The 27,947-nt window shown below is 27.3% G+C and overlaps 1 protein-coding gene across 2 annotated transcripts in view; it reads right to left on the bottom strand.

Annotated features, from left to right (window-relative positions):
* LOC107444247 (protein unc-13 homolog B) overlaps positions 1-27,947 on the bottom strand; it is a 541,472-nt gene that overhangs the window by 54,003 nt on the left and 459,522 nt on the right. The window contains exons 2-7 of one of the 2 annotated variants that reach the window (XM_071177753.1): positions 17,108-17,172; positions 11,354-11,441; positions 7,287-7,361; positions 5,293-5,512; positions 3,883-4,003; positions 450-556 (exon numbers count right to left, since the gene is read on the bottom strand). In XM_071177753.1, coding sequence (XP_071033854.1) covers positions 450-556; positions 3,883-4,003; positions 5,293-5,512; positions 7,287-7,361; positions 11,354-11,441; positions 17,108-17,172 — 676 coding nt within the window. The remainder of the gene's footprint in view (positions 1-449; positions 557-3,882; positions 4,004-5,292; positions 5,513-7,286; positions 7,362-11,353; positions 11,442-17,107; positions 17,173-27,947) is intronic. The other variant, XM_043038846.2, reaches the window with a different exon arrangement.

The raw sequence follows: 27,947 nt of genomic DNA, 5'->3' as shown, positions 1-27,947 counted from the left end.
TACTTATTATTTTCGTCAAAAGTTTAAAAATACGATCATACGTTTTGTAATAGAGCAGTTTCATACCGTTTACTTATGAATTACCGCTACTGTTACTGTTTACTGATTACATACCGCTTACTGTTTGTTTAACCCATAGCTCTAGCTACAATAAATTTTATATAACGGTATATACTCTTTTTTTTAATAATTATTTTTCCTTCTGAAACGTGAATGGATACTGACGAATCAAAATACGAAATATGGCAATCAGTTAGTGATACAAACAACAAGAACAACAGTGAGACACGGATACAACATCAAGAAATATATATATACGGAGCATGCCACTTCAACAAACACAACACGATACATTCATTCATATTCACACAAACACCATGGTATATGGAAAGTTAGCACATAGACAGGCCAAAGCGATGGACAGTGTTGGGTGGTCAGTAGTGACCTACCGGTGATGGCGATTTTGGCTGACCATTTGGAAGTGCCATCCAGAACACTCTGCTTCACGGCTTTCATGTGCCCCGCGTGAAGCGATGTTTCAACCGAAAATATGCCCCTAATATTGAAAATAATGTTTATAAAAGAACATCGTTTTTTATCTGGACATACCTGTAGTACCTTAAGCATTGTTGTTATTTAGGTCCAAATGAAAGTTTAAGTGCAGTTAAGGAAAAATAATCAAACTGCGATACAATCCTGTTTATAACTCAGGGTATTTGAACGAAATGCGATGAGTTAATCCAGAAAAGTTCGAATGATATTTGATAAGTTGTTAATATCTTCGGTATATTCTCTAACCGATATTTATTATCGACAAAATGTTAAGTGTCTGCACATAAAAGTGTTAGATGTTTATCATTGAGTATAGTTTTTAAAAACTCTGATAATTATTGCCAAAAGCATAACTGAGTCTATACTTTCAGAACAGATCTGTTAGCATTTTTACTTTTAGTATAGTTTTCAGCAGATTTTCAGTACAGTAATGTACGATACAGTTTTTCTGATAGAAAGTAACAAAGTTGCTATTTGTGTTATCACACAACAGATTAGAAAAAAAAGTTACGTTTGAGAACTTAGGAATGAATACATAAATTTGAAATAGGAAAATAATGAAGAAAATGAAAACTGTAATCTTTTGATTTAAATAAGGTTTTTCTGATTAATAGAAAATTTAGGATCAAGGTTAAAATTTACTTCGGCTGAGCAAGCAAAAACTTAGTTGCATAGTGTAAAAAAGTTACGCGAATTTATAATTTTTGAATCCACATTCTGAGAAAAAAAATAATATTTCGCATTACACAGGTACTTTTTTACACTTCAATAGCTGTTTTAAAGAAATAGAAAATGCTTTTAGAGATAAATGCACAAGCTTGAGGTAAAGACTAACAAACTTTTTTCATCAGTAAACAGCTGAACATTTGCTGCCAACAATAATACTTGAATAATCTTATAAAGCTAACTAATTCGAAATGGCAGCAAAAAGCTGCATATTTGTTGATAACAATAATACTTTAGCAATCTTATAACTCTGACTAACCTTACACAGCACCAAAATGCTGCATATTTGTTGTCATTTGATATTCTTAATTGGCAAAAAATTGTTGCCTTTGATATTCTTAAAAAGCTGACTAACTCGAAAAAGCAACAAAGAGCTGCATATTTGTTATCAACAGTAATACTTAAATAATTTTATAAGTCCGTTTCTCTAAATTCAATTTTCAATTACTAATCCTAAAGTTTACTTATATACGAAAGGTTTTCATCAGCCAAATAATTAAAATTTAATCAATGATTAAGAAGGTGAGGTATATCCAGATGGTTAATTATGTATCGGTTAAAATAATCAATATTTGCCACATCATTTAATATGAAATTATGCATGAAAATAAAAAGTAGTAATTTAAATATAAATTAAAATTTTGTTTTATAAATAATTTATTGTACTATTTGCTTAGTGAGCAAATTAATATCAATTATTTTTATTTTAACAAAACACATAAACAATACACATAGAAAGAGAACATCAATATTTTCAAAATAAAACATATATTTAGTCAATCTAAATACAATGCTGCATAATTTACAAAATTTTAGCAATAACTTTCTTTTAACTGTATTTACTACGCTAAATAAATAAATTATTTTTACTTTAAACGTTAAAATAATTTATTTATTATCAATCAGAATGTTGAATAGTTAAAATGAATTTATAGTTAAGATAATTTAGCGACTTCTTTTGTTTCTGATTCATTCTTTATCTCATTTTTTTCTATTTTTTTTAATTTTTATTGTTTTTTTAAAATAACTTTTTGTAAGAAAATATTTTTTTGTAAGAAAGATAAAATGAAATAACAATGTAGTAGCAGTATGCAGTAATATTTCATTTGAGTACAGGAAAATTAATACCGATAAAGCTGTAATCAAAATTTTTTTTGGCTTTTTCGTCATTGTCTAATAATAATGAAATGTAAACAGACTTTCCTCTGATAATGAATCTATAGAATATAAATTACAAAATTTTCAATCTGTATTGCAAGAAATTTTTTTAAAAAAAGAGATATTTTTTATTACTTTATAATTTAATAAAATGTAAATTCAAGATGTAGAAGAACTACCATTTATTTGAGAGAAATATTCAATTTTTAATTAAAACTAAAAAAAAAATATGTAAGGCGCCTTAAAATAATTAGATTCATAATAGTCCTGTGGCTGTAATCAGAATAAAGCCCTAAAAAGGAAACTAAAATTGTTTCTTCAGGCAAGATAAGTTTTTTTTGTTGAAAAATTAAGAAAACATATTTTCTTTCAAAAAATTAAATTTTAAGAATACATGCAGACCGAGATTAATAAAGCCGGAGAATTCATTTTAATTAGCATTAAATAAAATCTTGAAAAATCCACGCTTGGTTAAATTTAATTATATATCTTGGCTTCTTTCTTAAGTATAATTATACAGTTATCACACTTTTTTGTGCATAAATGTAAACATAAGAAAATTGGAAAAAACAACCATGTCTTACAGTATTGGGCTTCGTTATTAATTAAGTAAATTATAATTTCTGTACACGGTCGGTCTTTTTTACTGATTTTCTTATTTTTGTAAATTAGATAGTCAAATATATTTCATTTCAGAATTTCTTTTTTTAAAAAAGAATATTGCTATCAAAGGAAGAATTAAATATATTACGTAACATATGATCTTAACTATATAGTAAAGCTAAAACTGTATTAAAATCACAATTGAAGTATACATTTATACCGACATTTATTAACATTTTTACCTTATATTAATTATAAGGTACATAATTTTCATCAGTGGCAACGATTAATATAATTGTTTTAATTAAATTGTGTAAATATTTTTAATCATATTTTTCATTAAAACTAAAAATAATTATGTGAAAATAAATCATGATCTTGTCTTTATATGGTAAGACCTCGTACGCGCACTATATAATTTCAAGTACGTGTTTTCTTCAAGTATCAGCAAGTAAAAGAAACTTGGTACTAGAATACCTCGACAGTAGGGCAAAGATTTCCCATAGATTTTTTGTTTCTTATCAGTTATGCACTATCATTCTACGAAAATTGCTTTGAATTATTCTTGATTTTTTTATGAGCGTCTGATCTGGTAGGAACATTATCTTTTTCTTCTGTTACCCTTAAAATAACATGTAAAAATATTTAGTTTTAATATCTTAAATTAAGTGTAGGTGTGAGTTATCGCTTCATTCTTTCATTGCTTTCTCAAATTTTTTTTTTTCATTTCTTTCTCATTCTAATTGCTTTAGTGTTAGATTTTGAGTTAGTGATAAAATCTTTGGAGGAATTGTAAATTTTTGATTAATACTATGTTAAAAGGAGGAAAAAATATAAGCCTACCTGATAAGCTCAAAAATTTCTGGTTTGTCTCTTTCTCTTATCTTCATTCGTTCTTTCATGGCCATAATAATATTATTAGCTTTGTCGTCAGCCCCGTGCTTTGAGCTTTTCTCAGCAGCACCTATGATAATGCAGATTTTTATAGATTCAATGAAATTTATATTTAATTATATTGAAGACAGTATTTAATAGATAATAAAAAAGTATGTTTTTTAATGATAAGAAATATTAATAAAAAACTGTGTGATTATTTTCATAATTCAATAGATAAGTGTTATTCATTATTTTAATTTATTGATTATGATACGTGTAAATAGGTTATATAAAATATAAGTAATAAATGCACATTTCATTTTAAAGGGAAAAATAAAAGCAGATACTTTTATATTAGTTTGTATTATTAGTGATAGTATTAGAAGTTGTGAAAAAAATATAATGTAGTCAATTGTATATTATTGTATATTGTATATTAGTGAGATCATCGTAATTATTGCATATTAGTGAGAGATATATTATTGTAATTAGTGTATATTAATGAGAAAAATATAGTATTAAGCATAATAATTTATGTGCTGATTAGCACAAATGTGCAATTCATAAATAATGATTTACATCGATGCGCATTGATAAATATGGTTGCTAAAATTTCGAATAAAAAAAAGAAAGAAATTTGAAAAATTTTGTAAATTGTAATTTTTTAGTATTAAATATTGTATTTTCAAATATTTCCAATCAAAGTATTTATTGATTTCACATAGAAATCAATATATTTGCGAACATTCAGTACATTCACTGTGTCAAGATTCGTGTAGAAAATGTTTACATACATTTTTCTATTAAAATACAGAAATTGAATATGTATTAAATGTAAAATTAATTAAGTTAAAAAAAAAATAATTGAAATTTCAATTGCGGTCTACAACTCAGTTTTTATGAGTGCAAAAAATGTCCGCAACTGTGCGAATGGAATAACAGTCATGGATTTCTGCTCTAAATAGGAAGTAATGCTCTAACTGACAATTCAAAGTACTTTGCTAGAAACAAGGAGCTAATTTGCACCAGATAGGTATATTGTGCTTTAGTTTATTGTTTCAAGAATAAGCTGTACAGGCAGTATAGAGAGGGAGATATTATCAACCAAATCTAAGTAAATTGCATGCAATTTGCTGTGCACATCGGCCAAATGAATTCTTCTTCTTTAACACCCGGAGCCTCTACTTTTCCTTAACATCATGAACCAGAGACAGGTCCAGATTAAGGTGCGAATACTGCATTAATGAGGAATTTCAAGTACCAGTGGTAGAACACCCGGAGAGGAAGAGAGGAGAATGGAGAAAAAATTCTAAAGAAAGCCTTGGCCCACAAATGGCTGTTGAGCCAGTAAAAAAGAAGAAAGAATTGTCTACTCACGTTGGAGGCAGTCGGCGTTGAGCAGGTCCTTGCACTTCTCGTGACATTTGACACCGCATTCTGTGCATCGGACCCCCTGTCTGGCGATACCCCACAGAAGGCCCTCACACTCGTAGCAATATGTTGGACTGGTGGCCGTCCAAGGTTGGAAGTTGTGCGGCGTCGTACTCGAGATAGGGTAGATCAAGGCTTGGAGTGTCTTCTTGTACACGTGTGTTTTCTGTAATAATATTAGTGCGTTTAGCAATAAATATTTTAAGTAAGTAAATTTTAATTAATTGAATGTGGAAATAAATCTTTCAGAATTACATTCATGATAGTAAAGATAAGATTTAAAGCATTCAGAAGTTTTATTTGTAATTAAAATATTTATATGCAACATTGAATAAAATAGGCAAAGTTTTCAAATAGAAATACATATGATTTAAAAATAGTAAAAAAAAGTTCTAAAGAATACGTTATATTCAAAGCATATATAGCAAAAGGGCTCTCAACCCTATGCCATTCTAGAATGTGCTTTTAGGATCAAAAGGACTGGATCTGAAAAATGCTTTTATAGAGTTTTCTCTATACTCTATTTGATTTTTTTTATAGCTGGACTTGGTATAGATTTATTTATTTTTTACGACATATTAATAAATTGCAAAATCATAGTTTTCATCAGTCTAATCATTCTTACATGTTTTCTAAGACAGTTTTGAAGAAAATTTCAGTCCTGTATTTTTATGTTTTCATTCATATGTTTCTTTAAATCATTTAATTATTTCTAAAATAATTTTTCGGAAATTTATAAGCGTCTAGCGTAATGAAATGCCAATCAGATAAAAACGACATTCATGAGTATTAAAAATAATGTCGATAATAAATGCTATTCATAAAATTACATCAATACTAGAATTTGGAATGTGTTTACGCAAATGTTTAAATGTCAAATGCTATGTAAATATTGACATAGAAAAAATAAAAAATTTAGTTGCGTCTGAAGCATGCGTTCAATACATAATTTATAATATTGATGTGAAATAAAAACCTTATAACGGGCGTTGCTGTTTAACCGTAATAATTTGAATCCGACTTCAGTATTAAAATATACATTAAACAGGTTAAACGTACGTAAACGTATTAATTTTAAATGTATAATAAATTACGCTTTTTTTTACTCTTTCAGTTGTATATAATTTTTTAAGTAACTTGAAATTTACGATCAAGAAAATGAGAATAGATTTAAAAATTAGTAATATGGGTTTTAAGAATCGATTCAAAGTTTTAAATATTTTAAACTTTTTCCAGCACAGTAGTTTGAAAATTAATTTTTCACTTAATGTCGTTGATGATATTTAATATAAAATTTAATTATGGATAATGATGAAACTGTAATTTAAAACTTGCTTTTTTTATACGCCATATATGGTTTTCCATGAAAAATCTTAATTATTAGTTGAGACAAATAGTAGTTTTGAGCTTGACGACTTTTGTTAGTATGACGATGAGAACATACTTAGTTTTCATATGAAAGCCATATATGATAAATCTATTATAATATAAAAGCCAATATGAAAGCCATATGACATATTTAGTTTTATATGATAAAGTGGAGCTTTGAAATAACGAAAGTTTAATTATGGAAAATGACAAATTATATTTGTGAATTTAAAGCGCCGATGACATGCTTTATACAGTATTGGTTTAGGAAAGTTATTATGAATTGTGATAAACTCTATTTTTAAAATTAATGATTTCTGTTCTACGTCGATGAAATCATTTATAGTTTTGACATGCAAGTTAATAATAAATTATGATAAACTGCAGTTTTAAACAAAGTTTAGTTATGGGTAATGATAAATTGTACTATTCCCTTTAAGGACTTTTGTCTTTATGTCACTCATATAAAGAATATTTATTATGAATGACTAAGAAAATTTATAATGAATAAAAAGAAGTTTAACTAACTGTGATTAATTAAAAACACTCAAATAGAATATTTTTGTACTCACCAATTCCTCATCGTTCAAGGAGGCTCTAGGGACTGCTGATGTAAGACCAGCATTTCTCTTAGTAGCGGCCATGGTCTGTAAAATAAGTTCATCAATAAGAGAACAAGGCTTTCATTGAAAACTTTTAACAGAACTATATTTAATAATGTACAATTGCGGGTAATGTTAAACACTATGGATAATCATAAGGTACCCAAATAGATTCAAAAAAGGAAATTTCGTAAAATTTAGTTACAATTACATTTGATTTATGCATGCATTTTGTACTAAAACTTTTGCACTAAAGTCACACTTCAAGTGCCAAATCGTTTTATCGAGAAAATCTGAATATGTAATTTAAAGCTTTGATTGTAAATTATTTATTATCCAAGGATTACAAAAACCTCATCATATGGTTATCTTAATACTTTTTATTGGAGAGTAAAACAAATACAAACATATACATTGTAAAAAATTCCAAATTGCGGTAAGCAGCACCAAAGCTCAGGATGCCGGTACTTCTTACCTTAAAATCCATTTTTGCCAGAACGTGTTACGAAACAAAAAAAAATCTGATGTGCTGTAATTTTGACATTAATAATTACTGTAAAATTCACTTATTAAATAAACATTACAGTAAATATTTTACGGAAGATGCATTCAAAGTGCCGGTACTTCATACAGTAATTTGATCCGGAATTATTTACAGTGTACATTTGAACATATACATTTTAAATACAAGCACACAGATAGGGGTCAATCAAGTACTTCGAAATTAAAATTTAAAAAAAAAGAAAAAAGTGGAATTACTTGATTTAGTTTAGAAAGCATTCATATGTAGTGAGTATTTATGCTCAAATATAAGTAGATGGCACAATGAGATTTTAAGAATTCACACTTAAAAATGAAGGAAATAACGAGAAATCACATTTTAGAGTATAAGGTTAAATAGAATGCTTGCAGAGATGCCAACTGCTCCGGACACGCCAAAATAATTTAAAAAACGGTAAATAACTTCAAAGTAAATTTTGCAGATATTTGACTACTTCTGCTTACTTTTTAAAAGGTATAGCAAAACATAAGGGCTATAAGTGGCGAATTACATAAGCCAGCGAATTATTTAGAAATAGTGGTGGATAAAAATCTACTAAATTGAATTTATTAAACCAAGAATCACAATTGATAAACTACCACTTTAAAATATTTATTTTCTGTCCGGAGCAAGTTGGCATCTCTGTGCTTGTAGATAAATAGTCTTTTTTAAAATTATCACAACTTTCTGCTCTAGTCTAGGTAGAAATAAAGTTTATTTTGGAGAGAAAGAAAAATATATTTTATTTCACATAAAAATCGGAAGTTTGATAATTTTGTTATGAACGATCTAAGATCTTGTATTTGGGTACCTTAAATACTTATTTTGTTTAAACTAAGGTTAATTCAAGGAAAATAAAACGAATACGTTTTTAGTCAATAATCTAAAACTAAAAAGAAAGAATAATCTTATTAAATTTAAGATGATACATATTCAATATTTTCTTTTAAAGAGGACAGATAAATTTTCCGCATCAATTATTTAATTTGAATAATATACAGAAAAATTCAAAAAGTAATCTGGTGATTCATTAGATATTTATAGAATACTTTAATTAGAAATCTGTAATTAATCAAAGTAAATCTATAATTTAAAGACTTCCTCTACTTTCCTAAATGTATCGCTAAATTAAATATTTGAATTAGAAATTACTCATGATTTTTAATTAAAGTTACGGATTGTTAAAATGAGTTCTAATTTAGTAAAAAAAATTATTTATTAATAAAAGCTTCATTAATTTAATTTAATTTTGCAATAATAACATTTAATAAAGAAATACGCGACATAATATGATCTTAAATCAAAACATGGATTAATCATTTTTGTGTAGAAAGTAGCAAAGCATTCTTTTCAAAAAAGTATTACTAGTATGTGCTACTTTAAATTTAAATAGAATACGTTTAATCTTTTGATAAAAATAATGTGATTAATATATAAAACGGATTGAAAGAGTTTTAAATTAAAGGAAATTTAAACCATGATTTTTGTTACATTTTCGATAATTTTAATTACATTTTCTAAAGTAACTATAAAAGTATAAATTTGCTATAATTATTACTAAATGACTAGTAGTCATATTATTTAAAATGTTGTTAAATTGAAAGATGAAATAGTGATAAAAATTATAGTTAAAATTAAAAATAGATAAAAAATAATAGTACTAAATAGAAAAAGAGTAAAGCATACCTTAAGCACCTTCACCATAGGAAGCACAAAGAAAACAAGAAAACCAATGAAACAAAGTAGTAAGTTTAATTCAAGTAACTATACATTATTCAGTAAACATGAATTATTTAATAATTTATTAATACACTTATATGCAAAGTAGTATTGTGAATTATAAAATAACCTTGGAAGAGAATGATTATAGTTAAAAGAAAAGTTTCTATGTACAAATTAGAGTGTCTCGTTTGTAAGCATTTGATTGCGATTATATCTGAAAACTATTAGATATTTTTTAACAGGAAATACACAATTTTATACAGGTTTGCAAAATTCGTTTTTGAAATGTACTGAAATCCATGATTGCTTTTAAAATAGTTTATTTTGCTTTCCTTATAAATTTAATATTGTTACATTTTAGTTTTCTTATAAATATATTTTAGATTTTATGAGGTTACGTTTCAGCTTTTATACATATTAAATAATTTGCCAAAGATGGAAAATAATATGGATTAAATAATTTCAGTATATGTTTACAAATTAATGGCGATTTCAGTAATTCTTGGCATTTATTCCATGAGATTATGTCTTTTTGAACAAATTATTTAATGGGATTCTCATTTAGCCTAATTATTGATCATTTTATGATGGACATTAATGGACCCAAGAATTATGCGGAATGATTTTACATTAGTTTGCTGTGGCTTTATTTTTTTAATAACCCCAATATTACCATTATTTGCAGATTACAATGAATGATGATTACGCAGTTAGAGAGATTAAAAATTATTTTAAGAGAAAGAAAAAGCAAAATTAAATTAAATGTGTCGAGAATATTATTACAACACGCCATTTAGTATAACAAATTTTAAATTATCTTTTAAATTGACGATTAGAGGCATTTAAAGAACGTTTTTTTTATTTACTTTTGTTTGAGTACATAAACAGCAGATGTATTTTATTTGTTTTTATTACCACTCATAAATGATCCATTCATTTCACACAATTTTTATTTTTTTCTAAACAAGTTTAACTATCTATAAAAAAGACTTCCTATTATAGTCACATAAATTTCACATCTAAGTACCATTTTAATATTTAAGAAAGAAAAAAATCATTGGAAACATTAAGATAAATTGTTAATCAAGTGACATGTTTTGGGCTGTTATTATAATCGAACAAAAAATAATGTAAGGAATCAAGCTATTATTTTCTGATTTTTCCAGATTGAGCTTTTTAAATATTCATAAGGAAAAGTTTGTTTATTAATATTTGAAAAAAAACCTTTTTTATTCTGAATTTTACGAAAAGGATTTTTTTTTGCTCAGCGTAAAAACATTTTTTTAGCGCAAGAACATAAATCTCATGGAATAAATTATAGTTTATGATGATATTAAAGAGTGTATTAAAATTATTGTTATCGGAGCAATAATAAATATATGCTGATTACGATAAGGAGATATTTATAAATTTACAATTATATTGATATTTTTTGGTGAGGTTTTTTTTAAAAAGTAGCTTGCAATTTATTGTTGTTCCCATTCTCTTTTATTACATAATTAGCACATATTATAAAATCCTTTAACAAATCGGAAAATATTCTGAAACATATATGAAATATTTAAATTAGTTATTACATAAATGTGTTTAGAGTGAGGAATAATTTTTTTTCCTTTTTAGTGTTTATAAATTGGATGTTATGTTAACCGACCGTGGAAAAAATACTTGTTTAAGATAAAAGGTTGTTCATATACACGCAGGAGTAGTTCCTGAATAATGGAAAAAGCAATAACGATCAATCGAGATGTATGATTCTTACTATGCACTAACTTACCAATTCGCTAACCAGTGGAATTGATTTCCGCCTGGGTCGAATGTCAGGCATGGAATCGATGTTGCTGTAGAAGGGGTTATCCCCTGGTCTAAAAAATGAAAAATAAAACACTCATTATTACACATTTAATTTTGATCATTTCGACACATTAATACACATCTAATTGTATTTCATGTTTATTTTAAAATCCCTTGAGTTTTTATTTTCTTAACGAAGTTGTGTTCCTCAGTTCAGATGCGCAAGTAAATGATTAGGTTTAGAGATATCTACTCTGTATAATCTTTTTGTCCAATATGACATTATTAAAAATGATGTAGCCTAGTGCCTAATCCAACTTAGTGTCTAGTTCAGCCTAATGTCTAAAGTAATCAAACACTGTAAACAATAGAAAAAGATTATTTAGACTGTGTTCTCGAGTTAAATCAAAGTTTATACCGATAGGCAAAATCTAAAAAGTGAGTAAGATTGTGGAAAAAAAATGAAGCAATTAAAAGACGAGTATCTTAGCTACTTAGGGATCGGTGGGAGATTTGTCATCAAAGCTCAAATACGAGAATGAGTTTCACAATTATAATTTAATTTAACCCCGTCCCAACATAGGGCATCCCGGAAATACTTAAATCTAGAAATGTGCCTCTGTGTCCTATCAGTACAAGAAAACGACGTGATGAACAAAGGAGGCCTTCAAATGAAGCAACCCTGAGAGTGACCCTGGGTTGCACTGGTGTAAAAGTACAGATTTGAAGATGTGCTGTTTACAGAGATCCAAGCTACAACTGAAGAATGTTCCGTACTATAAATTTTCAAAGGTTACACGCCCTATAGACAATAAAATATGGAACATAATATATGAACATGAATTGTAAATGAAGGTGTCCAGACGTAAAGATGAATCATAACATCACATCCACATCTAAGCGTTTAAAAGTTAGTAAAGTTCCCAAAGCAGCAAGAAAACAGATGTAAAGATTACTGTTTAATTATAACTCCTAACAATAATACAAATACAGGAATTTTAACATAACTTGCTATATTTTCTATTTATTTTTTATTGACGAGCTCAAAGATAGAAACTTTTAATTTGCACTTTGAAAATACTGAAATTTTTAGATTTAAGAACATAGTATGGTCTTACACTAAATGAATTATCCTAAGAAACTGAAGTGTAAAGATATACTTGATAGTATAGATACTTTAATTGCTTAAAAATATGAAAGTGGTAAAAGTCGATATGCTTCGAGTAATCAAGAATAGGTGGCTATTTTCAAGATTCGCTAGACTCTAACATAAAAGAGATTTGAAATAGAAATATAAAGATGTCAAATCAAAAAAAAGATGTCATTGGCAACTTTTTTTTCTGTTTCACTCTCGTTCACCGCAACTTTTCTGGTTTTGTTTTTCAGTTCTATTTTTCTTGTTTTTATTTTATTTTATAACCATCGTTGAACAGCCGACCCAATATAGAGTTTACGACTACTAATGTTCAACTCCGTATCCTTGTAATTTTGAACCCAATTCAGAAGACAAGGGAATTTCTGGATCAAGTACTGGGAGAAATTTTGCCTTCGGGGAGGACTTTTTGATGGAACTAACCCGACTCTGAATTACGTGGAGAGGAAAGCCACAAAAATCTTCCATGGTTAGCCTGACAGCAAGGGGACTCTAACTCATGATCCGTCTACCACTGAGGATATTTTACGTCAGCACTGTGGTTGGTGCAAGCCGGATGCGGAATTCGTATCATCAAGCCATTGCTGGGATTCGAACCCGGTTCACCTCATTGGAAGGCGAATGCTCTATTTTTCTTGTTGGCAACTTTGTGCCTTTTGCGTCAAATCTCTATTGATTTTGCTTTAGTTTCATTTACATATAGTAAGTATTGAAAATAAGTGACTATAAGTGCTCAAAACATGTCGACTTTTAACACTTTCATAATTTTTTGTGTTATTAAAATGGTATAATCTGTTGTAGATTATAAAATCTTCTTTATTGCATGAAATCTTTAAAGAATTATTTTTGGGGGAAGGGAAATAGGTAATAAATAGGCGATGATTATTTCAAATTTATATTATGAAATATTTAATTTATATTACCACTGATTTTAGCTCTTAACAAAACAAAACTCTCATTAGAAACTATCTCTTTCAGTAAAAAATTACAAAAACTAAACTCGTTGTTTTTAATTATAAAAGTGATAGCAACAAAACTGAAAGATAACATAAAACGAAAGTATAAAATAGAAAATAAAAGATATATTCACTTTTCTATTCAAACAACATAACTTTGTTTTTTGTGATGCGCAAAAAAATTTATCCGAGAATTAACAGTTCGTATGAAATCAGAAAAAAATAATAATCAATAAATCAAGCGTGTTCAACAAAATAGTTTATGATTAATGAATTGAAACTTCGAAAGTTAATGAAAGTTTTAATTACTTTCAAGCAAAATGAAAATTTTATTTTATGATTAATTTTATTTCTTTATTTGTTATTTTTTCTTTTTGTATTTTCCATTTATAATTGCAGCGCAGAGCAACAGTTAATCGTTTATTTGAATGATTTATCGTTAATAATTTCAGAAACTACAACAACGTGTTCTTCAAAAAATATTCTTGTTACTGAGGAAAAAAAGAGCATTTTTACAATTAAATTAATAACTCTTTCATCACAGAACGTTTTGGCATGTTTCAATTTAATATGAAAGTAAAGAAAGCATTCTAAAACAGTTAAAAAAATAAGTTTAATGTTTAACTTAGCCTTTGTCGAAATAAAAAAAAGATTAAAATAAAAGAAGATAACTAAATGTAGTTTAATTCTGAATAATTTTTTTAAATATAACTTCTCTATGATACTTTTTATTTAAGGTTTTGTGATACTTTCAAATTAATTGTATCATTATTTTAGAACTTGATACTTCATATTTAATTTAATTAAAATGTTGATTGATGCAAACTAAGTTTTTTAATTCGATAAATGATGAAGTTATCGTCTTTTTTATTATTTGTGTAAAAAATCTTATTTCGAAGTGATACTAGTTAATGTTTTTTAAGTATTTAAATACATATATGTTAAAGAATAAAAAAAAATTCCAAATTTAATCTCTAGTTTACTTAAAATAATCATTATTTTATGGAACAAAAAAACATTTTAGAAGTTGCTTTTTCTGAATTCCAGAAATCTAACTTTTGAAGTTCGCAAATAAGATTTCATTTAATCATTCATCCTTTAAAGTCTGTTAAAACTAATCACTTTTAATTTTTGATCAAAGATGCAAATACCAATTAAACTTAGTCTGGAGTTGATTTAAAAGAATAATTTATTTCATAAAATAGCAAGAAACTATAATTAATTTTAAACTCAAATAATCCAATTCTTGATAAAATGTATTACTTTTAACATCTATCAAAGATGCAAATACTGATTGAGTAATTGCATTAGTACAGTAAATATCAATAGTAATTAAATAGTTTAATAAGTAGATAGCGAATTACGCGTTTTCTAAAACTTATCAAAAATATATTTAAAGTATATTAAAGTATATAAGTATACTAAAATGTATTAAAAGTGTAAAATATCGTTTTGTCTACTCAATTGAGAAAAACAAACAAACAAACAATATTTGAATTACTTTTGATTTGATTCTGACATTTTCGTACACTTTGTCGCAATTTTAATAGTTTTTTAAAGTATACCTAAGTTTATTATACGGAAATTAAAACACTTCATAAATTAACAAAAGGGAAAAGTCAAAATGTTTTAAGTGCTCAAAAATAGGCGCTATTTCGTTAAAGAGGAAAACAAATGAAATTTCGAAAAGAAAACGCAAAGTTTCCAATGAAAAAAATAGATAATAAAGATGGAAGACAAAACTAGAAAAACCTCGGTAGTTAAAAGGCAAATAAGGAGAGGATATATTTCCAGGCGCTATTCTTTTCTTATAACTAGCTTAGAACATAAGACATAATTTTGAGTTTTCGACCATCAAGAGTTATTTCGACTTTCAAGACTATATCTTGAGTGTCCAGCTCCGGAGCCTTGAAATTTCGATCCCAATAAAGAAGACAAGAGAAATCCTGGATCAAATATTGGGTTGTAGTTGTAGTTAATTTACGTCGCACTAGAACTGCACAATGGGCTATTGGCGACGGTCTGGGAAACATCCCTGAGGATGATCCGAAGACATGCAATCACAATTTTGATCCTCTGCAGAGGGGATGGCATCCCCGCTTCGGCAGCCCGACGACCTGCACGTGAAGTCGAGCACTTTACGGTAGAACAGTTTAACGAGCACCGATACCGCACACCCTCGGTCCCTACGCAATCTAATCCAAGTGGTCACATACCCGCACACTGACCGCAGTCAGTGATGCTTGACTTCGGTGATCAAATATTGGGAGAAATTAGTCTTTGTGGACGAGTTTTTGACGGATCTCTTCCGTATATGCGCTACATTAAGAGGAAATGACGTCAGGCTCCCACAATTAACTAGGATGATGTACTGCCATGTTAGCTCGACGGTAAGTTCATGACCCGTCTACCACTGAGGTCAGTGCGAGTTGGGAGCAAAATTCGTCCTCGCTCGGATTTGAACCTGAGACACCTCATTGGCCATTTTGAGATCATCTCTTTACCAGGGGAGTCGTCATTCATATGAGGGAAATAATAGTCCAAAGTGTCAAGGTAAGTTGATGTGACAAAGGTAAAAAGAATGTTGGCGTTATCGAAATTAAATTTATACCGAAGATTTCAACAATGCTTAGATGCAATCGATGAATCAAATTCTTCTATTACCGAAATCTCGATGCAGGACATATCTATCGCCTTTTAGTTTAAAATTTCAAAGCGTGTTTTGTGTGACAGACGTTAAGGTTGAATTGACATGGCATATGTTGAATGGCACACTTTAATCAATACTTATGGAACGTCCTTAGTGTCATGTTTTGGATTTGTTCAATTTTTTCTTTCAGGTGCTTGCTTGAAAGTTAATAGTTTCTTTTTGTAGCCAAGTTTCTTTTGAAATCACCGTCAGAAGACACTTAACTCACAAATATAAGCTGCACAAGATTATGGAATAAAATAATTTTTTAACTAATATTTATCAGTCAAGAAAAGAATAAGAAAATTTCACTTTAGTGTACTGGTAAATTTCATGCAAAACCGAAATAATTTTTTTAATAACGCACAAAATATGCTTTTAAGTTACTAATTAAAATAAGAACTTTCTTTGATTAAACATTTTTTTTTATCGGATTAAAGTTCAGAAAAATTTGANGTGATGCTTGACTTCGGAGATCTGCTGGGAATAGTGTGATCAAATATTGGGAGAAATTAGTCTTTGTGGACGAGTTTTTGACGGATCTCTTCCGTATATGCGCTACGTTAAGAGGAAATGACGTCAGGCTCCCACAATTAACTAGGATGATGTATAATTTTTTTAATAACGCACAAAATATGCTTTTAAGTTACTAATTAAAATAAGAACTTTCTTTGATTAAACATTTTTTTTATCGGATTAAAGTTCAGAAAAATTTGAAAATATAGATGAGGCCGAATTTCATATAAATGGCACCAGATACTAGGATGATCGATAGTTTAAAAATCAGTACTAGTATGTTTAAGTTTTATGTAATACTTAACTGTGCAGATTTTCATTTCTTAAAAAAATATAGTTAATTAATTGCTTTATTATTCATGTAAAAACATTAAGTGTAAGAATAATTTATTTAAATGGATTAAAATAATAAATCAAACTTACCCGCCATCTTTTGGCCAAAGACTGCGAACCGCGTCTGTGGAATTTCCCCTTAAAGCATTCCCACTCTAAAAAGAAAAAAAAACATTTTTAGAGACACATTTTTCACATGTGCATTTTTGCAAACAATTGATTGCAACACTAAAATTTTAAAATATTTAAATTTTCGTTTTAAAATAAAGATATTTATGATTTTATTTTCAATCATTAAATTAAGGTGCTTGTTGGCATATATATGACACTCATGATTCCACACACCGAAAAACGAAAAGAATATAAGAAAAAAATATTTCTCTTTCATACACAATAATGATATCTAAAAGTAACAGTATATTTAAGTTGTGTCGACTGCATATACCTCAGTACAAAAATTCTTGTAGTAATTTTTGAGCAAAATATTACATCAAAGATGATAAAACTCACAGTTGAAGTTGCAAGAAGTTTTTGTGTTAGGTAGTTCTCGTTACGAATTAGGCTATAATTTGGATATATTGCGAACGAAAAGTATAAAAACTATATGAAAAACTTTATTTGATGTTGAGACATATGTAGCATCTGGACTTAAGAACAAGTGAATTTTTTTTATTAAGGATCAAAGTAAAAAGTTACAAGATTTTTAAATTTTCTGTTATTCTTAAGTAGATACGACTGAAATAATGAATACTCGATATTAAACCCGTACTTTAAACAGATTTTAAAAATTATAATCTTAATATTTATTAATTTTTTAAAATCAAAACTTTCTTATAAAAATAAAAACGCCAATAAAGCAAAAAATAAAAGTACAGAAATGGATATAGTTTCGGTTTTATAAACTAGAATCTTCCTCAGTGTGTAAAATCCAAAGCTTCATTATATATTATTCATAAATAAACAGAATGTTATAAAAACATGTTTTTATTGTTTTTAATGAATTCTGAAATAATATAAATGCTTTCAAAGTTTAATGCTTCATTCAATATATTCTCTTTTAATTTTATCCAGCAAGTTAAGAAGAATTCTGCTAAACAGGAATTTGTTATCTTGAAAAAATTTAATATCCTGCTATTTCTTCTGAAAATTTTAGAAATTTACAGCAAAATTCCATTAGTTTTGTAGTATTTGCTTTTAAATAAGTTTAGAAACTAAATATTAAAGCTCTGTTTTGTGGAATTGTTATTGATAGAACATTCGTAAGTAAAACATTTAGCAGTTGAGAAACGTTTGGCTATCAGAAATATAGAAGAAAATAAAAATGCAAGAAGTGGCAGATAATTGATTTTAAATTTAATCAGTTAAAAACCCTACTTTTTCAATAAAGTGAAAAATAATAGAAACGTGATTTTCTCACATTTTTCAAATTTCTAAAAAAAGTTAACATTGTTGAGTTTAATTAGATGACTTAAATTATATATATATTTTTAAATTCAAAGAAAGTTTTTATAATAAATTATGAAAAGAACCCTTATTCGATGGTAATGAAGCCATTTACAAGATTTAAAAGTTTTTTTTAAAAAATAAAGGATTAATTGAAGACAAATTTCTTTCTTTAGAGAAAATGGTTTCAGTTTTATTTTATTTGAAAATTCAGTGTAAAAGACAGCGGAATAAAAATAAAAACTAAATTCTTATTAAAAAAAACTTTACTTCTAAATTAAATTAGGATAATTCTTTTATTTCTTGCTATTTAAAACAATAGTAAATACTTTAAACCACAGTTTAGAAAAATATACTTGTTGGTATCAAATCTACAAATAATCTTTAAAAAAAAAGGTAAACTCTAGAGTCATTGAAAAAAATTATAAAATTATTTTTCTTCCTCTTTCAAATTCTTTTTAAACATTAAAAATAGCATCATTCAATCCAATCTGATATTTAAAGAGCAATCAAGTGCACTTTGATGTAAATTTATTTCCAGAAAGATTAGAAGAAGAAAAAATCATCGTCTAATCTTTCATCGATGACAATCAAGAAAAACCTATTCGCTCTGGAAACAACGGAAGAAAAGATTAAGACAAATAAATTCTTTTCAAAAGGGTGATTTATTTCGTCTTTTTTTTAACAAAAAAAATCTTTATTTAGAATGAGTTTGCAATAATTCAGAAAGAAATGCATTATCGTTTGAGGAATTTTACTTTAAATAAATCTTTGACTATTAAACAAATAGCAACCACCGTTTGATTCATTTGAAATTAATTTTTATAAAAATAAAATTTATTTTGTTATTATAAAAAATAATTTTTACTTTCATTTTAAAATTTAGTCAACATTTTAAGAATAAATCTTATTTCTTACTGGTAATATTGGTGCTCGAAAAAATATATTTGGTACATTTACTTGTCATAATTTTTAATTTATTTCAATACTTTATTATTTATCACATAGAAAGAATAAATATCTTGTAATGAACGTTAAGTTATATCTAATAAGTTTTTTTGGAGTTCTTGCATGATAAAAGAAATAATGGAAAATTTTTGTTACGTTTCTAAAGTGATTTTTATTTTTTAAAACATGATTTATTTTTCATTCTATAAAAGCTACTACTTGTATTTTAAATTATAATTATATTTTTAAAAGAATATTTTTAAATAAATTCTTAATGGAAGCATATTATTTCAGTTCATTTTTTAAAATCATGTCTATTGATAAAAATAGGGTATATTTATTTTTAAAAATCAGTTTTTGCTTCAGTTTTGTTTTGTTTTTATTTTTATCTGATTAGTTCATTGCTTAGTAACTACGGAAAAATCTAGTAATGATGGAAAAATCTAGTATGAGTCCAGTAATAAATCTGGTTCTAAATATATACTTTAAAGACAGCGAATACGAAATATTCTGTGAAAACATAGAAAAAAATTGGGTTTCAAATGATTATAAAATATCTGTTTTATAAAGAATGCAATTAATTCTTTAAGAGAACAAAGACAGTAGTTATTGAGATTGAAATTGCAATTATTTGATTTTCATAAAACTTATTGCATTTGATTATATAGAATAATGTATGGAGAATAGTTAATAATAGAAGCGATCTTTTAAAAAGCTACTTATTTAATAATGCTACATTATTATGAAGTAAATAGAAATTTTATTGATTTGTTGTTATTTTTGATATTTCAAGCAATAATTCATTCACTTCTTATAAAACAAAGGTAATTAGAAACTCAAGAGAAAGGAAAAATAATTTTTTTTGCTGGATAATCTATCTTTTGGAGTTTGAAAATTCTATGAGTAAATAATAAATGGATGCTTAAATAATTAAGGAAAAATTAACGCTATCATTGGGAAATGATTATAAACTATGTTTAAATAATAAGAGCAGATTAACTAGGAAAACGCATTATTTATTTTAAAAGATTGATTTTAGAAAGAAAGTAATTCTGAAATGTTTATAGAAATTCGGAAATCAGAAAACAAATAAAATATACAAACAAATAAGATATATAAAATTTGACGTTTTTAAAGTTTCAACAAATAATGTAATAAGAAAAAATAGAAATTTTTAACATATTATACTGTAATTATAAATTTATTTTAATTAGTTATAGTCTTTACATAATTAAATGATACCCTAGTTATTAATACATACAAAGTTTTGTTTGATTTCTTTTGAGTCTGAGAGTAAAATTTTATTGAGTACAATTATTGAGATAGTTATTTACTATTACTATCTTAATAGCAGTTTTTTTTTAAAAATCTTAGTTAAAGTTGTTTAAAACTTCTCAATTTACTAAAATATCATCAATTTAAAGCTATATAACATTTACTTACGATAACACTTATTTGTATGACTACATAAAGCTTTTTTTGTGGTAATTTTCTTGTTTTAAAAAAATTCATTTTAAATATTTCTTATTTAAATAATATAGCAATTCTGAATACTACTTTTCTACTTATCTTCCATGCGTTAAAAGTCAAAAATAATAAATTATCAGTCAATCATAATAACATACAACATGTTGGCATTTTAACAAATTATCAACATCACACGTTATATGTTTAACTAATTACAAACTAATGCATACTGAATGGAATAGTATTTGTATTGAAAGCAATCGTTTTGATAAATAAATTATTCTATGTAAATTAGGCGAATGCATCATGTTTGAGTCTTGAATAGAAAAGCATTCCTACTTTTAAATGACAAACGATATAGAAATTCCTAATAATTTTAACATAATTTTGTATAATTTATCTTGTAAAGATTATCATATAACGGTTATCATATAACGTAGAGCGAGCATCTTCTTAAACATAATTTCATTAAGAATATTTTTATTGCATTAAGATACTAAGAGGTGAAATGATAAACATTTTATTTACTTTGGCAGAATATTTTAGACAAAGTATTTAGAATAAAGTTATATCATTTTACCTCCCAAATGTTGCAGATGGATAGTAAAATTTATTTTGTAAAACCAAACAGGGAAAGGAAAAAAAGTTCATGTTAATTATATTTGGGGGAAAAACGAGTATTTGTCTTCCAACAAATGTGTTCCATTTATAAAACTTATTTGTTAAAATAACTGAACCCTTGTTAGTTGAAAAGTTTAGTGGAAGCAAATTTAATTTCTTTCTGCCAGTTTTTTTTAAAAAAAAGTAGTTCTCAGTGGAAAAAATATGTCTTTTAAACAGCTCCTGCTGCTACTATATTTTCTGAAGTTGAGTCATCCTGCTTCACTATAAAAAGCAAGTAAAACATTCCAGCAGAAGCTGTTGGATGTCAAGGGATCATGGAGTTTAAGGCTCCACAATTTCGCGATCAATGGTATGATTTTGAAAATGCTTTCATCTTTCCGCATGGGTTGCTGTTGCTTCTCACTACTAGCATACTGGTACCCAATGATACAAATCTGGGCGGACTTTAAGCCACTAGATTCGTAGCCACCAGAATCGGAATCGTTCCAGACTTTAACATCGGCATCTTGGGGCCGTTTACTAAGGAATGACATGACTCTAACTTTACTATATTTACACATTATTCTTCTAAGCTCTTCAAAAATATTTAGTTGGGGATAATTAAAATGTACTTGATATCCTTCTTTGTATAATTTTACAAAAAAAAGTCAATTGCCAACTTGAAATATTAGTTTGGAGGTACTTTTACTGGCTTTCCCCATTATTAACAGGTCTAGAAAGTATTGCCTCTATAGTTTTTGCAGAACCAAAACTTGTATTTATTTACTGTACTAAAAGAATTCAACGTTATAGACCAGAATTTACTCTTCAATTTTTCTATGCTATAAAGAAAATATTTTATGAGAAATAAAATGTAAAAATTTCAAATATACGAAGTAAATCATTGTTTTTTAAATGTTTTTATCGAATAAATTTATGAACAAATAATTATTTATCATTTGCTATAAATTCTTGAAATGAAATATGGAAAAAAAACTCAGATATGAATGACAAACGATAGATGCTCAAAACAATTTCAAGAGTATTTTGTCTCATGACTCTTTAAGCAATACTTCTTAAATTTTGGTAAAAATCCAAACATATCATATTAATATATACACGAGTGGTGAAAGCATATTCTTAAGTGTTAAATTCTTTGTTCCATTAGAGGATATTTTATAGTCCATTAAAGGCCTCAGAAGAGAGTATGCCAAAAATTCCATTATTGGCGATGAGCATATGCTGCAAGACAATGTCACTGTCACAGGATCTCCATCAAATTGCAATTACCACGGACTTGTCAACTATTTTCCGATAGTGACGCGAAATGTTTTAAAATTTTCAACTTCCGACTAACAAAGAGTTAGTTTTCTATACATAATCAACTTTATTGTGTTGCCATTCAACCACAATATATATGTCTACTGTAGTTCGTTATTGACGATCGTTAATAGTTCATTTCGAAAGTGGACATTTGGATGCCGTCCAGAAACAAAAAAAGGGGAAGTCGGAAGCGGCTAATGACTTTATTGAGTAAAACATGAGTAACAGAATGTATTTGGGATAATGATTAGCTATTATTGTAGAATTAATATAGGAAGTTCTCCAAACAGATGGTAAAAATTTGTGTCACTGAAGCCAGTGCTCTTTTGATCGATCGAAACTTCGCTGCCAGGATGAAGAATATTTACTTTTGAATGATTAGATTTTTTCACTATGATAAGAAAAAAAATCTTCACTTTGTTAAAAAAAATACACCCCAAAAAAAAACTCAACTTAATTAAGAGAAGATTTTAATGATTCTTCTCTTTATACTTAATAACAGTTAAATTTAGATATAAAATAAAACATTTCCTTTGGATTGAATTTAATTCTAATAAGTTTTCGTTTTAATTAAGATAAAACTTTTATTTAATTATGATTTTTTTTATTTCACAAATTAATCAACAAATTTTGAAAACTCATAAAAAATAATTTTGACTTTACTTTTAAATGCTGATAATTGCTCTGCATAGCAGGCTACAACGACGACGACTAAAATAACTACCCTATTTTTTGTTTTGAGAATTTTTGAGAATTGTTAATTTGTTTAAAAATATTTCTCATGAATTTCAGGTATGAAGTCGTGAACCATTTTCATCTTCTGTCAAACTTCTTTATTAATTAATGAAATGAAACTTTCCTTAACTTTTTACACGAAGAATTAAAATAAATCTGCATTATCACTTTGACATTCATTAAAATATTCAGAAAATGTATACAGGAAACAATCAATAAATATTTTTATTCCAAGATATCTTTAATCCCCCGGACAGTTTATTATTTTTGTGTAAATGCGGTTTCATAACCTCACTGCACCCAAATGCTCATTTTCTGTTTCTGTCTCTACTTTTTTAAACCTCCACATGAGGGCATGTAATGAAGATTCTTCACTTTTATTTAATTCCTCAAATTAATTTTGTTTTCAATTTATATACACGGAGAAAAACAATTCTGGTAAAATTACCGTAGAGTATGATAAAAGCATTTTCTGGTAAAAAACCCCCATATAATTCTGGTTAATAAAACCAAAATGTACAATATTTAAACCATTCATTTAGTAATTTTTCTGTTCGTATGGCTTATCGGAAGTTCTGGTTTTCAAAATTATAGTTCGTATTCCCACACATTTTGTAAAAATTTGTAAACAGAAAATTAAATTTAACCGAATAAATGATTTTTATGTCATTCTATGAGGTATCAAAATAAAAATACCAAATTTTATCACATATTATAAAACCATATTTTATAGTTAATTTTACCAAAATCATTACAAAAAATTGATGAGCTTTTTGGTATCCCCATACCACTAGAAACACGCTAGAATTCTACCATATTCTTGTAGTTAAATTTAACCCTATTTTTTTCTCAGTATATTACAGAGAAGAAAAACTAGTACTGTAAATTTCATTGCAAACACGCGTGGCAGTTATTGTATTAAACACCAATAATTTAGTTGTTCTTTAAGATCAAACTCAGGCCTCAGACAAACGTATGTTTTGCACTCAAAATATTAAGGAGAGATATTAAAATATGAAATTTTGCTCTAGCATAGCAAAAGTGTCACTTAAAACAAGATATGCTTGACAGATTTATCAGGGGCATAAACTAAGAAGTAGGGCAGTCATCAAGATAAGGGTAATCGCTCATTATCAAGCTAAGCCCTCGTCAAAAAGGAAGGATTAACCTTCTCAAGCAGATGACATAGAATCATTTAAGAAGGGGCTTGAAGATTTGATGAGAACGTAATCACCAGGTTACTAGATAGAAGAACACATTGGCGATTAATTTTTGGTGGTAAAGGTGACATATCTCCAATGAGGACGTTGAGAAGTAAAAGTTGGAACGAATCGATACTTTGTTATGAATCTTGGAGAAGAAAAAGCTGTTAAGGATTTTAAAAAAGGAAAAGATGTTGACAGATGCTACGTTCTCACAATCTGGCTTTCTTCTCATCCGCTCAATGCTAAAAAAAAAATCTTTTAGTGCCCATGGCTGAGCCATTTTGTTAAAAGCGAGGGTTCTATAAAGTTAAATGCCTCAGTCTCCTACGCTAAAAAACTAAAGATATTCTTACCATTCTGTACATTTCTTGTTTCTTTGAATGTGACAAACTCGTTATGAATAGTTATAGGTTGAACAAAAGATTGGAATATTTGTTTTTTTTTAATGAGATTGAAATAAAAAAATAATTAAGATTCTTACTTTCCATTCATTTTGTAAACCTAAATTTATAGTTTTATTAAAACTATTTCTATCAGGAGGTGACAAAAGACACTTTACTAATTTTAACATTAAATTATTATTCATAACTAAGTTTAACTTTTCGTGTGCAATGGTTACTAAATTAATACAATGATACAATTTTCCACCAGATCATTCCGGAATTAAAATTTGGATATAGTTTTCCATGAGGCATATTTTGATACGCTAAAAGAATTCATAACAGTATTTTTTTAAAAAATATTTTGTCTAAAAATACTCGCAATCTGCATTTAATCAACCCCTGGCAAACACAAAACAATCGATAGCGTCATGGTGCCCTTGGGGATATGGTTGGTGCTTCTTTGTCTACTTCAAATGAAAAGTAAATATAGGCAGATGATTTCAGCATAGATATTGGTAAAATATTTAAACAAAATATAATGTAAAAAAATAGTTCATAATTCGATAAGTGTCTATTTCACATTCAGGAGGTTTTGAATGGAAAAACTAAACTCTCTTTTAGAAACGGAACATTTTTTCTACATATCTAGCAAGAGAAAAACAACTTCAAAACACGTCACTGCAAATTTTATAAACTGAAACTATATTTATGAAATTCTTAAAAATATAGGCGCACTATTACAGACACATTTATTCTAACAGCTAAGGTAAAATAAATCAAGATGCAAATTATGTATAATGAAACTAGACGTATGAAAATATTTAATTATATAGACACACTGCTATAGACATATTAATTCTGACACTTAATATCAAACTATGCAAATTATATGCAATGAAACAAACTTATGAAAATAATGCTAAAATACGCATTAATAATATCCACATTAATAGGACACTTAACATCTAACGATGTAATATGCTAATTATATAGTACATAATGAAATTAGACTTATAAAAATAATATTTAATATTAGACGTGTACTATTATTATAGCTTCTTTAACTTTGAAATTCCATTTCAGACTATAATTTATGCAAATTATATATTATAGTCACGTTAACTCTGGCATTTAATGTCAAAGAATACTTTATGCAAATTATATATTATAGTCACGTTAACTCTGGCATTTAATGTCAAGCGATATTTATTACACATTATACATTATAGCCACGTTAACTATGATATTTAATATCAAACGATAATTAATGCAAATTATTTATACTGAAAATAGGCTTATAAAAATAATAATTACTAACATAGACGCATTATTACAGACACATTAATTCTGACATTTAATATCAAACATGCAATTAAAAAAATTATATATAATGAAACAAACTTATGAAAATAATACTTAATATTTACTCACTAATAATATCCCCGTCAATATGACACTTAATACCTAATATGCAGATTTATATATCATGTAAGGAAACTAAAACGCACTATACATGAAAATTCAGGCCCTATTTTTTAAATTATTATAAATCATTAAAACAAAGTCAATAAGTATTAGAATGACTTTTCTTTCATGTCTATAAGATATATTTGTATAAAGAAAATAATCTGTTTACAAGATTTATATTAATAAAGTTCAACAATTTATTGCGATCGAAAAATTCTTTTCTAACATCACAGCAAGAAGAAAACATCGAATTATATCATTATAGTTAATTCCTCTCATTTAATTCGCTACCTCAATGTTTGACAAAGTGACCAATTATGTAAAATGAATAACCGCATCATTAATTATTATAATAAACGCAGACCTCTTCCCCGCGTCAACGGGTCACGGATGGTTAGGATGGATTAAATGCGATTATTAGTTAGGCGCCAATTTTGGCAGAGCAGCGGGACTCTGTAATGATGATGCATTACTTTTTGCACCTAATTTGAAAGGAAAGTTAGAATTTTCTACCTTGACAGATTATTTTAAATTATGAGAATAAATTGGAATTTTTTTTAAAAAGAAAACCAATTTACTAATTTAAAGATTGGGTTACAAGAAAAAAAATTTACGGTAGTTTTAATTTGTTCTAATTCCAGTAATTAAGGAGCTAGCTTTAGTTCTACACGGGCTTTTGTTAAGCCTTTCGGTAAAAAAAAGTAATTCAAAAAGCCAATTTTTAATGAAATAAAACACTGATTAAAACGAGCACCCTTGATTTCCAATTAGTTAGGACTAATTAAGTTCTCTAACTAACAAATTCCCTACGGGATACAGAGCATTTGTCATGGAAAACCCAAGTCACTGCCAAGTTTTCAGTTATTTATTTATAAGCAAAATAAATTTTTATTTTAAAGATATATTTCAGTGAATATTTAAATATTCATTCGTGTTAATATTAGAAACAAATATTATTATTAATGTAAGTACAACAGCAATATAACTAAGATGAGAAAAATATTACATAATGCGTAACTATTAAAAATATTATATTACTTTAATATTAGATTGACTAACATTAAATTCAGTTAAATTAAACAATCTTTTACTCCCAACACCGTTCCTCGTCTGGAAAGTGAATAGAATTTTGCCATTTATGAAGGGTTTAAATTGTAGGTTTCATTTTTTAAATTTTATATCCGTTGTTGAACAGCAGATCCAATTTCTTGTTCAATTCCGTAGCCTTGTAATTTTGAACCCAATTCAGAAGACAAGAAAACTCCTGGATCAAATATTGGGAGAATTTGTCTTCGTAGTGGACTTTTTGATGGAACTAACCCGCATTTACGTTACACGAAGAGGAAAATCACAAAA

The sequence above is a fragment of the Parasteatoda tepidariorum genome, chromosome 2, assembly GCF_043381705.1.
Source record: "Parasteatoda tepidariorum isolate YZ-2023 chromosome 2, CAS_Ptep_4.0, whole genome shotgun sequence".
Lineage (NCBI taxonomy): Eukaryota > Metazoa > Arthropoda > Arachnida > Araneae > Theridiidae > Parasteatoda > Parasteatoda tepidariorum.
This window is presented reverse-complemented; position numbering and strand designations above follow the sequence as displayed.